The sequence below is a fragment of the Notolepis coatsorum genome, assembly GCF_963971535.1.
Source record: "Notolepis coatsorum genome assembly, chromosome: 12".
Taxonomy (NCBI): domain Eukaryota; kingdom Metazoa; phylum Chordata; class Actinopteri; order Aulopiformes; family Paralepididae; genus Notolepis; species Notolepis coatsorum.
In genome coordinates this window covers 5,455,293-5,472,943 of record NC_140176.1, presented here as the reverse complement: position 1 = coordinate 5,472,943, position 17,651 = coordinate 5,455,293, and the positions used below count along the sequence as shown (strand labels likewise).

Here is a 17,651-nt window from a genome sequence, read left to right as displayed (position 1 = left end):
CTAAAGTGAGCAGCACCCCCATCGTTTCCTCGCGTTATCTAGAGTCTTAACCAGGCTGAGCAGACCACGCGTGGTGCTTTCATCCGAGGAGTTCTGGGCGAGGACGAGTGGACCTGCACATTGGATTACCTACCCCGACGACTGCTGAGCCCTATACGGCATGGAATATCTATTTGCTTTGGTGCTTTGATTTGTGGAGCGGATAATCGCCAACACCGGTGAGTGTTGGATTTACCCCGAGAGGAGCCAAGGTGAGACGGCGCTCAGACCAGACTGAGGTCGCCTCGCTTCTTCTTCATTGTGGACCGACAGCGACAGCTACAGCTATCGTCTACAAGAGAGCCCAAGTGTATTCATCTGTGGATCAAGGTTCCTCGGGCACTGTTTTCTGTACCTGAATTCTCCCTGGAAATCGTTGACCAGACGGGATACAGCCGACGGCTCTCCTACCCCCCCTACTGGCTTACAACCGGCGGGACCCCTTCAGTATATTATCCAGCTATAATCATTAAGTGACCATCGCTATAATCCCCTAAGAGCCAGGTTGTATACTTGCTTCCTGTGTAACCAGAGATTGGACATTCAGTGTTGATTTGCATACGAGTACTCATTTGCCTTACAAGAGCATTCAATTCAAATCATAAATGTAATAAGTAATTATTATATGTACCTTTTGCTATATATTAAATATTTGACTATTACCTTTGTGTGGACCTGATTTCATATGTGGGAAAGTGTTCATCATACTTAGATATCGTGTACTGTATGGCCAGTAATTAAAGTACATAAAGCGGTAGTGGTTTAATGATACCATACTTATCAATACAGTCAGGGAATTGTACCCCTCAGTTACAATTGGTCCTTCGAGCCGGAGGGTAATCAGTGTAATATTAATATAGTGGTATTAATATTGAAATGGCCTATGATGAACACTCCACGAAACGGTCCTCCTAAAGTAGAACGCCCGCAACGTAGACGACAGCCACCTCAGTACTTAGAGGATTACGCTGTCAGTAAACTACCTAGCCTTCTACAAACAGTAAACGCAGTAAAAGTAGAAAGTAAAATTATGTCCAACAACCCTATCAACCAGGATACCCCGACCACAGAGGCCCTAGTGGGTTCTAATGTAACTGACCAAGCTCACGGTGGGGACCAGGAGGGAACTGACACGACTTTACCCCCCGCCAATACCGAAGAAGTAGTCCCCCCAGAGCTCCGGGAGGAAGACAACCCTCCAGAGGTGGAACTCTGCACGGAACAAGATGAGGAGAGCGCCGAGGAGATAGAGCTCCAGGACTCCCCAACGAGTACAGCCAGGAGCGGCTCACCTCTACAAGCATCTTCCCCCAGCGAGGCGGAGAGGATGCTGTCACAGGCGTTCCTCGTCAGCCTGACAGCCTCTACCGAACGCGATCGACTCCAGGGTGAACGCGATCGACTTCAGGGTGAACGCGATCGACTCCAAACACAGCAACGGAGCGAAGAAGAGCACATACGCCTGGAGATGAGACGCCTTCAGACGGAAGAGAATATGGCAAGAGACCGGTCCGACACCCAGCGTGCCGCTGACGGTGCCCAAAGAGAAGCAGAGCGCGACATCGCTCTCATCCAGCGCGAAGCCGAGCGCGACAGACTACAGGGCGAGCGCGACAGACTACAAGCCGAGCGCCACAGACTACAAGCGCAGCTAATGGAGCAGCTGATCACCAGGGCAACACCCCCTCCCTCCACAAGGGGTTCCAGAGCCTCGTCAAGACACACGTCAAGGGCACCCTCCCCTAACCGATTAGGCGACCTTGAACTCGACCACCAGAGAGAGTCTACACCCCCCTCCGAACTCCTTCCCCGACCGGTCCAAGTGAGACCCAGCTACAAGGAAGGAACGGCGGACACGGCGGAGAGGCTAAATAAACGACTACAGGATCTAGATGACCTGGCAGAAGAAGAAGAGGGAGAAGAGGAGAGTCAAGCCCGACAGCAGCACATTACTCCACAGGACCAGGAGGTCCAGTACAGCCCAGGCTATACCCCCGCGGCTCTGCGCTACAGACCCCCGACTCGACTCACGGGTGAGCATGACGCACGACCAGTCCCGAGGAATAGCACCTGGACCAGCGGGCCATGGTACCCTGCCAGTACCAGCCCACCGAGAGGCGTAAGAAGAGACTCGCCCAGGAGGCCTCTCTTCCAACGCTCACCGATGTGCCAGCCATCCATGGCGTCATACATTGGCACACCGACGTTTCCAGACTTCACCCATGAGAATCGAGCACAGTACACGGAGCTCCGGATGTGCTTAGAGACAATGATGGTGGATGTCGCTGATGAACGCCACAAGTATGCAATATTATTGAAGCACCTGAAAGTGCCCCGAGCGCACAACATAGCGCTGGCCTATGCCACCTCTACGACCCCATACACCGCGGCTCTAGCAGCGCTGGACCAGAGATATGGACGTATATGGGATTACGTAATACAGGAGATAAGGCATATTGATCGCCTACCCCCAGCAACAGACAATCGCTCACTAGACGACCTGTCTATAAAAGTACAATCCCTGGTAGGGATGCTGGGGGCGCAACGAGAAAAGGGTATGCACGAACTATACGCAAACTCGAACGTCGAGAGGATTTTAGAGAAGCTGCCGCCCGCCCGACAGGAGCGCTTCAGGCGGCAAAGAGACCACCGTGATCCTAACGGTCCCGAGCCATCCCTCCTAGATTTAGCCGACTTCCTGGCGAGAGAAGTCAGCAGCCTACGGCTGGATACGTTCGTGCGGAGCACGCCAAGCTCCAGAGAGGGACCTAGGAGAGTAAACGATGGCCGAAGATCGGTGACTGTCATGCACCAATCAGAATCAGTACCGAGCAGCAAGAACCACAGTACCCCCTCGACGAAAGAGAAGTGGAAGATGGTGTGCCCGTACTGCGAGAAGGAACACTGGTTGTCACAATGTGACCAGTTCAAGAAGATGACCGCTGAAGAAGTAAGTCACTGGATAAAGTCCAACAGGCGCTGTTACCGATGTGCGCGCAGTCACATGGCAGCCGAGTGCCGCCTAAAGAAGAAGTGTAGTCGGTGTGACGGAGCCCATCTGGATGTCCTACACGACAGTAACAAAAGAAAGCCTGCACCATCCAACAGCACAAAGGCAAGTGTTATGTACATTGACCCCGCTAGCAGCAGCGGCGCCCAGGTGCTCTTAAAGGTGGTCCGTGTAACCCTGAGTTACCAAGACAAGATCATGGACACTTACGCCGTTCTTGATGACGGGTCAGAGAAGACCCTTCTCCTCGCGTCCGCTGCGGCCCAGCTGGGGCTACGGGGGAGCGAGAACCAGATGACTATTCGGACAATAAGACGAGATCTAAAGACGATAAAGGGCGAGAATGTCTCCTTCACTATCGCAGCAAGCGGGCAGCCAGAGAGACGGTACAGGATTACTAATGCTTTCACCAGCCAAGAAATAGGACTATCGCAGTACACCTACCCCATCGCCAAGCTGATGGAGAAATATGTGCACCTGCGTCAACTTCCTATCCCGCTCATAGACGGCGCCACCCCGACCCTGCTGATAGGCTCCGACCATGCAGACCTCATAGTCCCGATAGACCGGGTCCATACAGGACCCAGAGGTTGTCCTGCAGCAGTCGAGACCCGCCTAGGATGGACGTTACAAGGCCCCCTCGCCAAGTCTCTTAACCGAACAGCAGCCACTGGCTGCCTCCACTCCAGAGCGACAGAAGGAGACACCACACTCCTGCAGCATGTAGAGAGGCTATGGACACTAGAGACAATGCCCTTTAAGAACGAAAAGAAAGACATTCGTTCTAAGGAAGATATCTACGCTATAGCCCTCCTCGAGCACGGGACAAAGAGAGTCAACGTCAGCGGAGTGATGAGATACGCAACTCCACTCCTGAGGCGAGAGGGAATGCCCACCTTTCGTGCTACAAAAGAGGCGACGGAGCGGTATCTATTGAACACAGAGCGGCGCCAAAGCCAAAGACCCCGCTCAAGAAGCTGTGTACCGCGCTGAGATTAACAAATTAATCACAGCGGGACACATAAAGAAAATTGACATTAAAGAGGCCGATCAGACGACCGAATCATGGTACGTGCCGCACCACAAGGTCCACCACAACGGCAAGGATCGCATTGTGTTTAACTGCAGCTACCAGATCGGATCACAAAATCTGAATAAAGAACTCTTGGCCGGCCCAACACTCGGCCCCTCCCTACTAGGCGTGCTACTACGCTTCCGCCAGGACAAGGTGGCTATCAGCGGCGACATCAAAGGGATGTTCCTGCAGGTGAGGCTAGTGGAGGAGGACAAGCCCCTGCTGCAGTTCCTATGGAGAGAGAGGATCGGAGATGAGCACCCAACCATCTATCAATGGGAAGTCCTCCCTTTCGGAACCACATGCAGCCCATGCTGTGCTACGTTTGCACTGCAAAAGCACGTCGCAGAGGACCCAGCAGCAGATGAAGAGGTCCAACAAAGTGTGACAAATAGTTTCTACGTGGACAACTGTTTACAAAGCGTCTCGACGCCAGAAGAAGCCGAGGCTCTCCTACTCAAGCTCCGCGCCTCCCTGATCAAAGGCGGCTTTGATCTCAGGCAGTGGGCCAGCAGCGACCCGCAAGTACTGCGCCGCCTCTCCCCCGAGGACAAGGCCGCGAGCAGCGATACTTGGATGGCGACCATCCCAGGAGAAGCCCAAGAAATGACACTAGGACTAGTCTGGCGCTTCAAAACAGACTCGCTCCATTATAGACACAAACCCCTGATCAAGGAGCAGGGAAGGTCGACGGCAATACCGACCACCAGACGGAGTGTATACAGAACACTCGCCAGACAATATGACCCGTTGGGATGTATTCTACCTTACACCACCCGGGCAAAGATGATTGTAAGAGCGCTATGGGACAAAGACCAGGGCTGGGACGATCCCATACCCGAACACCTTGCATCCACATGGAGAGAGTGGGAGACGGAACTCCGCTCACTCCCCGGTGTTAATATACGCCGCAGCTACTTCCCACCCACAGTGAGGCCAGAGACATGCAAGATCGACCTGCACGTATTCAGCGACGCCTCCGAAGTAGCCTACGGTTCGGTGGCTTACTTGCGTGCCCAATAGGAGGGAGGAGAAATACATACTGCTTTCATCCTGGCTCGCTCAAGAATAGCCCCACGCAAGCAACAATCTATCCCGCGCCTAGAGCTCTGCGCAGCCCTAGCAGGAGCGCAGCTCGCCACGTTAATCCAACGTGAACTCACCATTCCGGTGCAAAGAACAATCTTGTGGTCAGACTCCACGACCGTACTCACATGGATCCGGTCTGATTCGTGCAGATACAAGGTCTTCGTGGGAGTCAGAGTCACCGAGATTCAAGAGTTAACAGAAGTAACCAGCTGGCGGTATGTGGACACCAAACACAACCCAGCTGACGTCATCACCCGGGGAATGTCCCTGGATGACCTCACCCGTCCCAACCTCTACAGTGACGGGCCAGAGTTCCTCAAGCTCCCCGAAGAAGAGTGGCCTACACCCACCCCACGGGAGGCGAGCAAAGAGGAGGCAGAGAACAAGAAACCTATGTTCTGTGGGTTGACACACACACTCGTTCCCACAGACCCGGTTCTAGACGATTGCCTCACCCTAGAGGGTGCGCAGCTAAAGACATTTCTGTGGCACCACCCAGAGGTTCAGCCCACAACTGACATTTCAGCAGCTGACTACGAAGAAGCAGAACTCCTTCTACTACAACGAGCCCAGAGAGACTCGTTCCCCGATGAGCTAGCTTGTCTACAGGGAGCAAAGCCCGTCCCATCAGACAGCAGACTGCTTCACCTGGCCCCCGAGAGCGACGCCCATAATCTCATCAGAGTGGGTGGTCGTCTGCGGAGAGCCCCAGACCTACCGGATGACGTTAAGTACCCGATAGTCTTGAACAGCCGACACAAGGTCACAGAGCTGATCATAAAGAAATACGACGAGGATGTGCACCACGCAGGGGCAGAGAGAGTCTTCGCGGAGATCAGACGTCGTTATTGGATACTGCAAGGGAGAGAAGCAGTGCGGCGCTTCCAGCGAACCTGTCTAGACTGCCGTAAGTGGCGCGCGCAGCCCAGTATACCCCGGATGGCTGACCTACCTCCCTGTCGCCTCCGACTCGGCGACAAGCCCTTCCACTCCACCGGTATGGACTGTTTTGGCCCGCTGTATATAAAGAGAGGAAGAGGAACCGAGAAGCGGTGGGGTATTGTATTCAAATGCATGACCACCAGAGCGATACATATCGAACTCCTTCCAACCATGAGCACAGACTCATTCCTTATGGCCTTCCGAAGATTCACATCACGGAAAGGAAAACCGTCTACATTGTTGTCCGATCACGGGACAAACTTCAAAGGCGGAGAAAGAGAGCTGAGAGAGAGCTTCCAAGCTATGGGCCCAGAACTTAAGACCCACCTCGCTCCATCCCAGATTGACTTCCAGTTTAATCCCCCGAACGCACCTCACTTCGGTGGAACCTGGGAACGAGAAGTACGTTCTATAAAGACAGCCCTGTACGCCGTGCTTGGGGCCCAGACTGTGGCGGAAGAAGTCCTAATGACAGTCCTCACGGAGATCGAGGGAGTATTGAACTCAAAGCCCCTCGGTTACGTCTCAAGTGATGTAGCAGATGTCGACCCAGTCACCCCCAACACCCTCTTGATGGGGCGGCTGGACCCCGCGCTACCACAGACAATGTACAGGCCTGAAGAAGCGAACGGCCGAAGAATGTGGAGGTACAGTCAAGTACTGGCTGAAGTTTTGGAACAGCTTCCTACTCCACTACCTACCGTCTCTACAGACCCGCCAGAAGTGGGTAAAAGAGAGAGACAATTTGACAGAAGGAACAGTCGTCATGATCATCGACCAGTCACTACCCAGAGCTATGTGGCCGGCTGGCCGCGTAAGCAAAGTGATCACCGGTGCCGATGGAAAGGTCAGAGCAGCTGAAGTGCTCGTCCAAGGACGGACTTACACCCGACCCGTGGCGAGGCTAATAGAACTGCCAAGGCTCCCTGATACTATTGATGACGACCATGACCCTATGACTTTGTGAGTTGACTGACCCTTACAGCGGACATTGAGTAGTGGACAGTGCGGTTAATCTGTCTCTGCTCAGCTAATTAGGTGGGACTAATTAGGGGGCGGCTGTTGTGAAGGATCAGATTAAACCGAATATATATATTTATTTATGGATATATATTTAATAGTATTTGTATATCGTTTGATATCCCTTGTATATTCCTTGTACATATACACTGAATATCCCTTTATTCTACTACAGCCCATAATAGTTCATTCTCTTATTGGACAAAAGGACCAGGCGCCAGGGACAAGCCCCTGGCGTTCAAGTTCAAAGGTACCGACGAGACATGCCTTTACTAGCCTCAGCTCCGCGCAGGAATACGGCTACCGAAAGCAGAGCGGCACTACTTGTCCACTGTGCATATAAATATGGCGCAAGAAATGTAGAATTCTTCTTAGTCCTTTACCCTTCTACCCAACTAAGTAACAAGACGTGAAGCCTCACCCCACGATACCGCGTGCGGTGTAGTACGGCCTGTTTGGCCTTAGAATAGCAGTGAGACCTCGTGCGAATTAATAGCTGAATTGCCAGAGTTTGGCACCGTATTTCTATTAAGTAATAATAGTCTATTATGTATGGTGCATCGTTCGGTTAGAGTTCTAAAGTGAGCAGCACCCCCATCGTTTCCTCGCGTTATCTAGAGTCTTAACCAGGCTGAGCAGACCACGCATGGTGCTTTCATCCGAGGAGTTCTGGGCGAGGACGAGTGGACCTGCACATTGGATTACCTACCCCGACGACTGCTGAGCCCTATACGGCATGGAATATCTATTTGCTTTGGTGCTTTGATTTGTGGAGCGGATAATCGCCAACACCGGTGAGTGTTGGATTTACCCCGAGAGGAGCCAAGGTGAGACGGCGCTCAGACCAGACTGAGGTCGCCTCGCTTCTTCTTCGTTGTGGACCGACAGCGACAGCTACAGCTATCGTCTACAAGAGAGCCCAAGTGTATTCATCTGTGGATCAAGGTTCCTCGGGCACTGTTTTCTGTACCTGAATTCTCCCTGGAAATCGTTGACCAGACGGGATACAGCCGACGGCTCTCCTACCCCCCCTACTGGCTTACAACCGGCGGGACCCCTTCAGTATATTATCCAGCTATAATCATTAAGTGACCATCGCTATAATCCCCTAAGAGCCAGGTTGTATACTTGCTTCCTGTGTAACCAGAGATTGGACATTCAGTGTTGATTTGCATACGAGTACTCATTTGCCTTACAAGAGCATTCAATTCAAATCATAAATGTAATAAGTAATTATTATATGTACCTTTTGCTATATATTAAATATTTGACTATTACCTTTGTGTGGACCTGATTTCATATGTGGGAAAGTGTTCATCATACTTAGATATCGTGTACTGTATGGCCAGTAATTAAAGTACATAAAGCGGTAGTGGTTTAATGATACCATACTTATCAATACAGTCAGGGAATTGTACCCCTCAGTTACAGTTATGATGAATTGAAAATGGAGGACCCTGATGTAAACATGATCAGAACCGCAAAAAGAAATTTCATCAACGACAAAACTGAGGAAAACAAAAACAAACCCCGCAAACTTTGGAAATTACTCAATAATCAACTAGGCTGCAGTAAAAAACTTAAAACCAGATTCTCAAACATAAACATAAAGACGGACAACACGCTCATCACAGACAAGCTGGATGTAGCCAATTACTTAAACATCTTCTTCACAAACATAGTAAACAAACTACCCTCCCACTCAGGGCATTATGGGGTAGAACACATAGTAGCATACTACAAAAACCTAGGGGTCCACAAAGACGACTTCAAACTTGAAATGGTAACAACCGATGAGGTACTCAAAAAATTGAGCGCCCTCCAACCTAACAAGGCCACTGGCCATGACAACATCCCCTCCAAATTCCTCAGAGACGCAGCAGCCGCCATCACCCCAGTCATCACACACATAATAAACCTCTCTATAAGACAGGGGCACGTCCCCAAGGACTTCAAAATTGCGAGAGTGACCCCTCTACACAAAAAGGGCAGCAAATTAGACCCAGGCAACTACCGCCCTGTTTCTATTCTTACCTCCATCTCGAAAGTCATGGAGAAAATAGTCTACGAACAGGTCGAAAAGTACCTGGCGGAAAAAAACCTAATCTACGAATTCCAATCTGGCTTCAGAACGTCCCACTCCACTGACACATGCCTCCTCTATTTGAACGACCACATCAAACAAGAGGTGGACGCGGGCAATTACTGCGGCATGGTCATGCTGGACCTACAAAAGGCCTTCGACACTGTCAATCACTCCATTCTAATGGACAAGCTAAAAGCAATTGGTTTTGATAGCCTATCAGTGAGCTGGATGCAATCCTACCTGGAGGGGAGAGAACAGATGGTAGAGGTAAACGGTACTCTATCCCCCCCCCTCACAGTGAGCTGTGGTGTTCCACAAGGAAGCATACTAGGACCGCTACTCTTCCTAATTTATGCAAATGACATGTCGTCAGCCTGTGACTGCAATTTGTTCCTGTTTGCGGACGACTCAGCCCTGCTGGTCTCTGACAAGAACAAATTGCAGGTTGAAAAAACCCTCAGCACGGAACTAGGCAAAATCTGCATATGGCTCGCTGATAACAAACTATCATTACACATGGACAAAACAGAGTCCATTCTATTCGGGTCAAATAACAAACTCAGCAAGACCGACGGATTCTCAGTTACAGTGGGTGACAATATTGTCACAAGGAAAGACGAAATTACCTACCTGGGTTCCATCCTAGAGGCAAATCTTTCCTGTGACAAAATGGCATCCAATGTAATAAAAAAAGTCAACCAACGAACTATATTCTTGTACCGGATCTCCTCTCTGGTAAACAAGAATACCCTGAAGACTCTGGCAGGAGCACTCATTCAAGGGTACTATGACTATGCGTGCACCTCATGGTACCAAAGCACCTCAAAGGCGCTTAAAACAAAATTACAAACATCACAAAACAAACTGGTCAGACTACTACTTGACCTGAACCCCAGAACCCACCTCACCCCTGCCCACTTTGCCAACCTAGGATGGCTTAGAGTAGACGACAGAGTACAGCAACTTGCAATGGGCCTGGTCTACAAGATACACTATACGACCGGGGTGCCCATGTACATGTCAAAATACTTCCCAAAGGTCAGTGAATACCACAACCACTACACCAGAGGAAGCTCAACAAATCATGTTAAACCCAGATTCGGCTCAAACAAGGGACTAAACACGTTTCGCAATTATGCCACAACAATGTGGAACGCCCTACCCAAAGCTGTAAAGGAATGTGAATCCCTGCCCACATTCAAAACCGCTCTTAAAGAGCACCTACGGGAGGCTGCAATTCGAAACTGGCCACCGTAAATGCCCAAAACCCCCACCACCTCCTAATAGACAGTCTCCTCCCCACCGCATGTATAGATTCCCTCCCCGCCGTATGTATATTTCCCTCCCACCCACCCACCCCCTCCTAATGTACAGTCCCCTCCCCATCATATGTATATACTCTGTCAGGATCTAGGGGTAACAGTACTGTATATTTGAATACCGCCTATGTCACAAATGTATCAGTACTAAATACCTATATGTCCCTATGCCATAAATGTCATGTATGTTGTGTATGTCATAAATGTCTATATGAATTGAAAATGGGGGACCCTGATGGAAACGAGACAAACGTCTTTCTCAGGTCTGCATCCCCTTAACAATTGTATGTATTGAGCCGTACTGTATTGTACCCATTCTGCAATCTGTTAAATAAAGTTTTCATTCATTCATTCATTCAACAAGACGAAAGTCTTTCTCTGGTCTGCATCCCCTTAACAAGTGTGTGTATTGAGCCGTACTGTATTGTACCCATTCTGCAATCTGTTAATAAAGTTTTCAATCAATCAATCAATCAACCGACTGCTTATTGGCAATAAATAAATGGATGAGTAAAAACTTCCTGAAACTAAATGAGACTAAAATTCTAATTATCAGCCCCAAAATAAATAAAAAATAAACTGTTATATTTTATTGTTTACTTTTTCTTATTGTTTACTGTCTAATTTTGCTATTTATTATTATTATTATTATTATTATTATTATTATTATTATTATTATTATTATTATTATTATTATTATTATTATTATTATTATTATTATTATTTATTTTTATTATCCTTTCGTTTGGTTTAGTTAGTTTAGGGAGGCAAGCTCACTAAGTATTTTTAAAAGTAAGCTAAAAACTTATCTTTTAATCTTGGCCTTTTAATATGGATTTAACATTTGAATTAGTGCTGTCAATCGATTAAAATATTTAATCTGATTAATCACTAATTAATCGCATATTTTTTACCTGTTCTAAATGTACCTTAAAACGGATATTTTTCAAGTTGTAATACTGTTATCAACATGAGGGTCAACAAATGCTTGCTTTATGCAGCCATTTAACACAAAAGGATGACCCTCATGCATTGCAAATTTGCATCAAATAAAAAAAGAAAAATCAGAGACAAACATAGTATCAATGACAGTATCAATAATACACCTGAGTGAAGTCTAGTAAAAATAAATCTATAAATAAATAAAGAATAAAAAAATGTAAAACCGTAATCTCGCGCTAAAAAAAATAATGGCGTTAAAATAATTGTGCGTAGGGGCGCCCGAGTGGCGCACCGCATACAGCACTACGGTGCCACACGGCCCGACCCGGGTTCGACTCCCGGACCCGGTGATCTTTGCCGAATGTCTTCCCCGGTCTATCTCCCATTCTTCCTCTCTCTCTCTCTCTCTCTCTCTCCTCTCTCCTCTCTCCCTCTCTCTCTCTCTCTCTCTCTCTCTCTCTCTCTCTCTCTCTCTCTCTACCGGACTGCCCCGTAGCAAAAATCAATAAAAACCTACAAAAACATAACTTGTCCGAAAGGACAAGTAACATTTAAAATAATTGTGCGTTAACTTTGACAGCCTTAGTTTTAATTGATTTCAGTAAGTGAATTGTAACAGAAGTGTTGTGATTGATGTGAACTGTCCGTCTCTTCCAGGGGACTCTGGACAGCAGCAGACCAGCTCCAAACGCACACAGCAGGAAGGTATGGAAGTCATGGCTTCTCTCTCTCTTTCTTCTTTCTTTCTTCACACAGCAAATCAAATCTTGAATCGTATGGTGACATCTACTCTCATCCTCTCCTCTCCTATTTTCTTCTCCTCTCCTCTCTCCTCTCCTCTCCTCTCCTCTCCTCTCCTCTCCTCTCCTCTCCTCTCCTCTCCTCTCCTCTCCTCTCCTCCCCTCCCCTCCCCTCCCCTCTCCTCCCCTCCCCTCTCCTCTCCTCTCCTCTCCTCTCCTCTCCTCTCCTCTCCTCTCCTCTCCTCTCCTCTCCTCTCCTCTCCTCTCCTCCCCTCTCCTCTCCTCTCCTCTCCTCTCCTCTCCTCTCCTCTTCTCTTCTCTTCTCTTCTCTTCTCTTCTCTTCTCTTCTCTTCTCTTTTCCTCTCCTCAGAGATGGACTCTCCTGAGAGTCCTGAGGTGGAACCCTCCGTAGAACCAGAACCACAGACTGGGTCAGCTGGGTCAGAGACAACCCTTGGGTCAGAAGGTGAGAGAATACACACACAAACACCAAAGATGATACGGTTAAAACTAATGGTCTAAGTCTATACAGTTCAGTCAAACTAATGGATCAGATCAATCCTCTATAGGACTGGTTCTCAAAATGTATTTGGGTATCTGATGTCCATGTTCCTTAATACCCCCTTCAACTCCCAACGGGAATGTTATTTTTGGCTCTCAATTATGATTTTATTTTGGGGGTGGTACCAACACTCTCTGAACACCCCCTGGGGGGGTGGTACCAACACTCTCTGAACGCCCCCTGGGGGGGGTGGTACCAACACTCTCTGAACACCCCCTGGGGGTGGTACCAACACTCTGAGCGCCCCCTGGGGGGTGGTACCACTCCTGTTGAGAAACCCGACTCTATATCAACAGTTAGACAGTGGGGATACTTATTCTTAAGTCTCTGATCTTTATTCTTAAGTAGGATCATTAATAACTGACACCACAGCCTGTCCTCCTGGAGTCCACCACCAGATAGTATCTGAGACATTATAATAATAACACAGACCTCAGATCAGTGAGACGGAACACAAACTAAATGCTAAAACCTCAAACTATGTCCCCGGCCGCTTTATGGTGACTTTGACACGACCTTGATGTCCAAGCTGCGAGATATGTGGACTCGCACACACGCGCGCGCGCGCACACATACATACACTGGCTAAAATTACCACAGTCCCTATATACACTGTTACACGCAACAGCTGCATACACTCAGAAACACACACATAGGTGGACGCACGCATCCACAGACGGAGACCAGTCAGTCACTGCAGAGTGCAGACCAGCCTGTCGGTGGCAGCAGAGAGTCGGTAGCAGAGAGTCACACAGTGCAGCAATGTGATGTTATTAACATTGTTAGAAGGGGGGGAGAGAGAGGGGGGGGGGGAGAGAGAAGGGGGGAGAGGGAGAGAGAGAGAGGGGGGGGGAGAGAGGGGGAGAGAGAGACAGAGAGAGAGAGAGAGAGAGACAGAGAGGGGGGGGAGAGAGAGAGGGGGGGGGGAGAGAGAGAGAGAGAGATAGAGACAGAGAGGGAGAGAGACAGAGAGAGAGAGAGACAGAGATAGAGAGAGGGGGGAGAGAGAGAGATAGAGAGACAGAGAGAGAGAGACAGAGATAGAGAGGGAGAGAGACAGAGAGAGAGAGAGAGGGAGACTCTTACAATGTAGAATGTTGTTCTTGTTACTAAGCAAGGTCAAAAAATATAGAGAACAAGACGGTATATGGACTATTAATTAAAAAAAGTATTTATTATTATTATTATTTAAATCCCATAGAAATCTTGAATCTAATTTCATCCCATAGAAATCATGAATCTAATTTCCCCAAAAGTTGGTGTGTTCCTTTAAGTCTCACACACTGTCTCTAGAAATGAAGCAACATTCATTCCTCTGTGATGCAACTCTGTGGAAGGAATCTTGAGGATACAACTCTCTTTCTGTCCAAGATTCAAATGTCTTATATCATCATGTCTGTGTGTATTAGGAACAGCTGAGAGCCAAGCGGAAGACAAGCTGAAAGAAAAAGGTAATGGACTGATTCACACAGCAGTACAATTATTGAAGTTTATTTTTATTTGTATTCTTGAATGGTTTGTAAACTGATCATTACGTTTTCAGTCTCCCTGATGGTACAACTTGGTGTTCTCTCTCTCTCTCTCTCTCTCTATCTCTCTCTCTCTCTCTCTCTCTCTCTCTCTCTCTCTCTCTCCAGCCAAGAAGAAGAAACCTAAACTGTTCAATAAGTTAGATAAAACCATCAAATCGGAGATCGACGCAGCAGAGAAGCTTCGTAAAAAGGTACAGACACACAGCAGGGCCCATATTTATAATATATATTTATACGATATTCATGCTACTGTCTGAGGCTTTGTATGTAAGAGGAACCACTCTGATTCTGTCAGCAGGGGGCGCTCATAGTGCAGCAAGTCTTTGACATCTATCTCTATCTCTATCTCTATCTCTCTATCTATTGCTTCTCTTCCTCCTCAGGGAAAGGTGGACGAGGCGTTGAAAGCCTTTGAGTCTCTGGTCCAACAGTATCCTCTGAGTCCCCGTGCTCTGTACGGTAGAGCACAGGTATATACTGCTAATACTATATTATATTACTATACTACATTATCCTCTGAGTCCCCGTGCTCTGTACGGTAGAGCACAGGTATATACTGCTAATACTATATTATATTACTATACTACATTATCCTCTGAGTACCCGTGCTCTGTACGGTAGAGCACAGGTATATACTACTAATAGGGATGGGTACCTTTCACATTTGAACCGATACCGGTACCGGTACCTGTGAATCGATACCGGTACCCAACGGTACCTTTTTTCGGTACTTTAGTCTCAAGAAATTTAATTTACCTACCTCAGTCGTGAAAAAAGAAATCCAAACTTCAAATAACTACAATTTCGACAGTTTTCGGCTTGTCATTGCTCCGACTGCTTTGTTGTTGAATCAAGTCAAATCCTAGGTAAGCATATATTGTGCGTGTGAACGTTGACATGAAAAGAAAAAAGTTAAAAAAAAAAAAAAAAAATCCCCGGTATCTCACTTGATTCGATACTCGGTAGTACCGACGTGTTTCGGTTCGGTACCTCAAAAGTACCGAATTCGGTACCCATCCCTAACTACTAATACTATATTACTATACTATTACAGACTATACTGTACTACAGGGGTCGGCAATTAAGTTTGGCCTCCATGTTTTTTTTTGTTTTTTCCAAGCCATTATAATATATTATGGCCAGAACCTAAAACAATGGCTGTTTAACTCTGTGACAGACCACCTTATAACTAAGACATACATTTGTGGCAGAGGCAGAAAACGGATCAAAATAAACGAGCTGCATTAGGTGGCATAATAAAAAAAATTTAAAAAATCTACCTTTCATTATTATATATAATAAATGTTTGCTCTGAACATTATCCCTTTGTATAATATAAAGATAAAGTTTGAATGACTTGCTAAACTGGTGTTTTTATTTCACACCACACTGCTTGTTTGCTATTTCAGCACCGGGCGCTGTCCAACGCAAGCGCTACATTGCACCTCGCTGCCTGTTATTCACTCTCAACATAGATAAAACAAAGTATAATAATAAGCATTGTTTAGGTGGTGGTCGTTTCTCTGTTTGGACATTATAGCTTAAATATATAGCCAGTAGCCTATAGTCGGTCTGATATATATATATATATATATTAAAAAAATCATATTCTCAAAATAATCTGACGGGCCAGATATTATTGCTGGGGGGCCAATTTCGACCCGCGGGCCGCCAATTGCCGTCCACTGCTGTACAACATCACTATAATATACTATACTACATTATTCTCAGAGTCCCAGTGTGTTAGGTATGGGAGACCACAGGTATATACTTCTAATACAATACTCTATTATCCTTGTACATGTACATACTGTATACAAGTACAAGTACACTATACTTTATTACATGGCGTTTTAACATTCGCGAAAATGCTTGATTGTGATTGGTCAATAGCGCTCGGTTGCCCATAGCAGCGGTCAGTTATTTCTCGATAATTCACCGTTGCCAGGGGCAACCGAGCAATAATGACCGCTGTTCGCAGCTGGAGCAATCAAGCCCACTGACACACACTGCATCAGTGCAATCAGACACACCTGCCGGCTGCCGGCGATAATAATAATCACTTTATTTGGGCTGACAGCGGAGCCACAGAACAACTGCGTCTGCATTTGATCTCGTCTTGTCGATGGTGTAAAATGATTTAGGTATATTGTTAGTAAGTTAGCCATGTAATAAGCGGGATAATGTATAGCCTATACTCGGTCATTGTCGCAAAATAATTGACCTTCACTACGTTTAGAACACCTCGGCGAGGCGCCTCTGTATTCTGAACTCCGTGTCGGTCAATTATTTTGCGACAATGACCTCGTAGCTATACATTATCCCTTACATAACAAACTGTTTTCTGTACATACTCTGAACAGATTTATCTGCTCTGTCACGTGCACATTTTGGTATATAATCTGAAAACATTGGGTGAATCCTGTGTGTGTGTGCGTGCGTGTGTGTGCGTGGTTGGTTGTGTGTGTGCGGGGTTGTGTGTGTGTATGTGTGTGTGTATGTGTGCATGTGTGTGCGTGTGTGGTGTGGTTGTGTGTGCGTGGTTGTGTGTGTGTGGTTGTGTGTCTGTGGTGTGCGTGGTTGTGTGTGCGTGGTTGTGTGTGTGTGTGCGTGTGTGTGTGTGTGCGTGGTTGTGTGTGCGTGGTTGTGTGTGTGTGGTTGTGTGTCTGTGGTGTGTGTGTGTGTGTGCGTGTGTGTGTGTGTGCAGGCAGAAGATGACCAGGCAGAGAAGAGCCGTAGTAACGAGCTGCTCCAGAAAGCCATCAACACCTACAGGGAGGCCGCTGAGCTGCCGGACGCGACCCCTGACCTCATCAGAACCACTCTGAAGAGACGCGCGGACAGACAGCAGTTCTTAGGTACGCTGACATGACCCCTGACCTCACCTAACCCTAACCCACCCCCCTCACTGGGTAAGGGTGTGTGTGTGTGTGTAGATTTTCAAGATTTTCTGTTTGGTTTCTCCAGATAGCTACCCTGGCCAAATGGCAATTGTCATGTTTTCCACCTACAGTAAATAACATTCAAAGACTTGTCAAAACCAGTTCCTTTAACTCATTCAGCGCCATAAGCTGTCCCCATCTCTACCGCTTCACGCCAGCTTAAAGTGGTCATTTTCGCGGTGTTTCACGATGTTTGCAGAGCTATGTGTGTGTGTTCTGTGTCATAGCTGTGGAGACAATGGTGTGGCTCATTTGACCGACACTAATTGTAGTCCAACATGGAAACATTTTTTTGTTTCTACACACTGTAGTTTGTAGTTTATTACACGCTAAACATCGCGCATTTCCAAGAT

The 17,651-nt window shown here is 47.4% G+C and overlaps 1 protein-coding gene across 1 annotated transcript in view; it reads left to right on the top strand.

Moving 5' to 3' along the window:
* The window catches only part of LOC311238571 (aspartyl/asparaginyl beta-hydroxylase-like), a 45,714-nt gene that overhangs the window by 12,849 nt on the left and 15,214 nt on the right, over positions 1–17,651 (top strand). Inside the window, 6 exon segments of the mRNA XM_084326670.1 lie at positions 12,180–12,227; positions 12,633–12,728; positions 14,234–14,275; positions 14,462–14,547; positions 14,740–14,826; positions 17,064–17,214. Coding sequence (XP_084182796.1) covers positions 12,180–12,227; positions 12,633–12,728; positions 14,234–14,275; positions 14,462–14,547; positions 14,740–14,826; positions 17,064–17,214 — 510 coding nt within the window.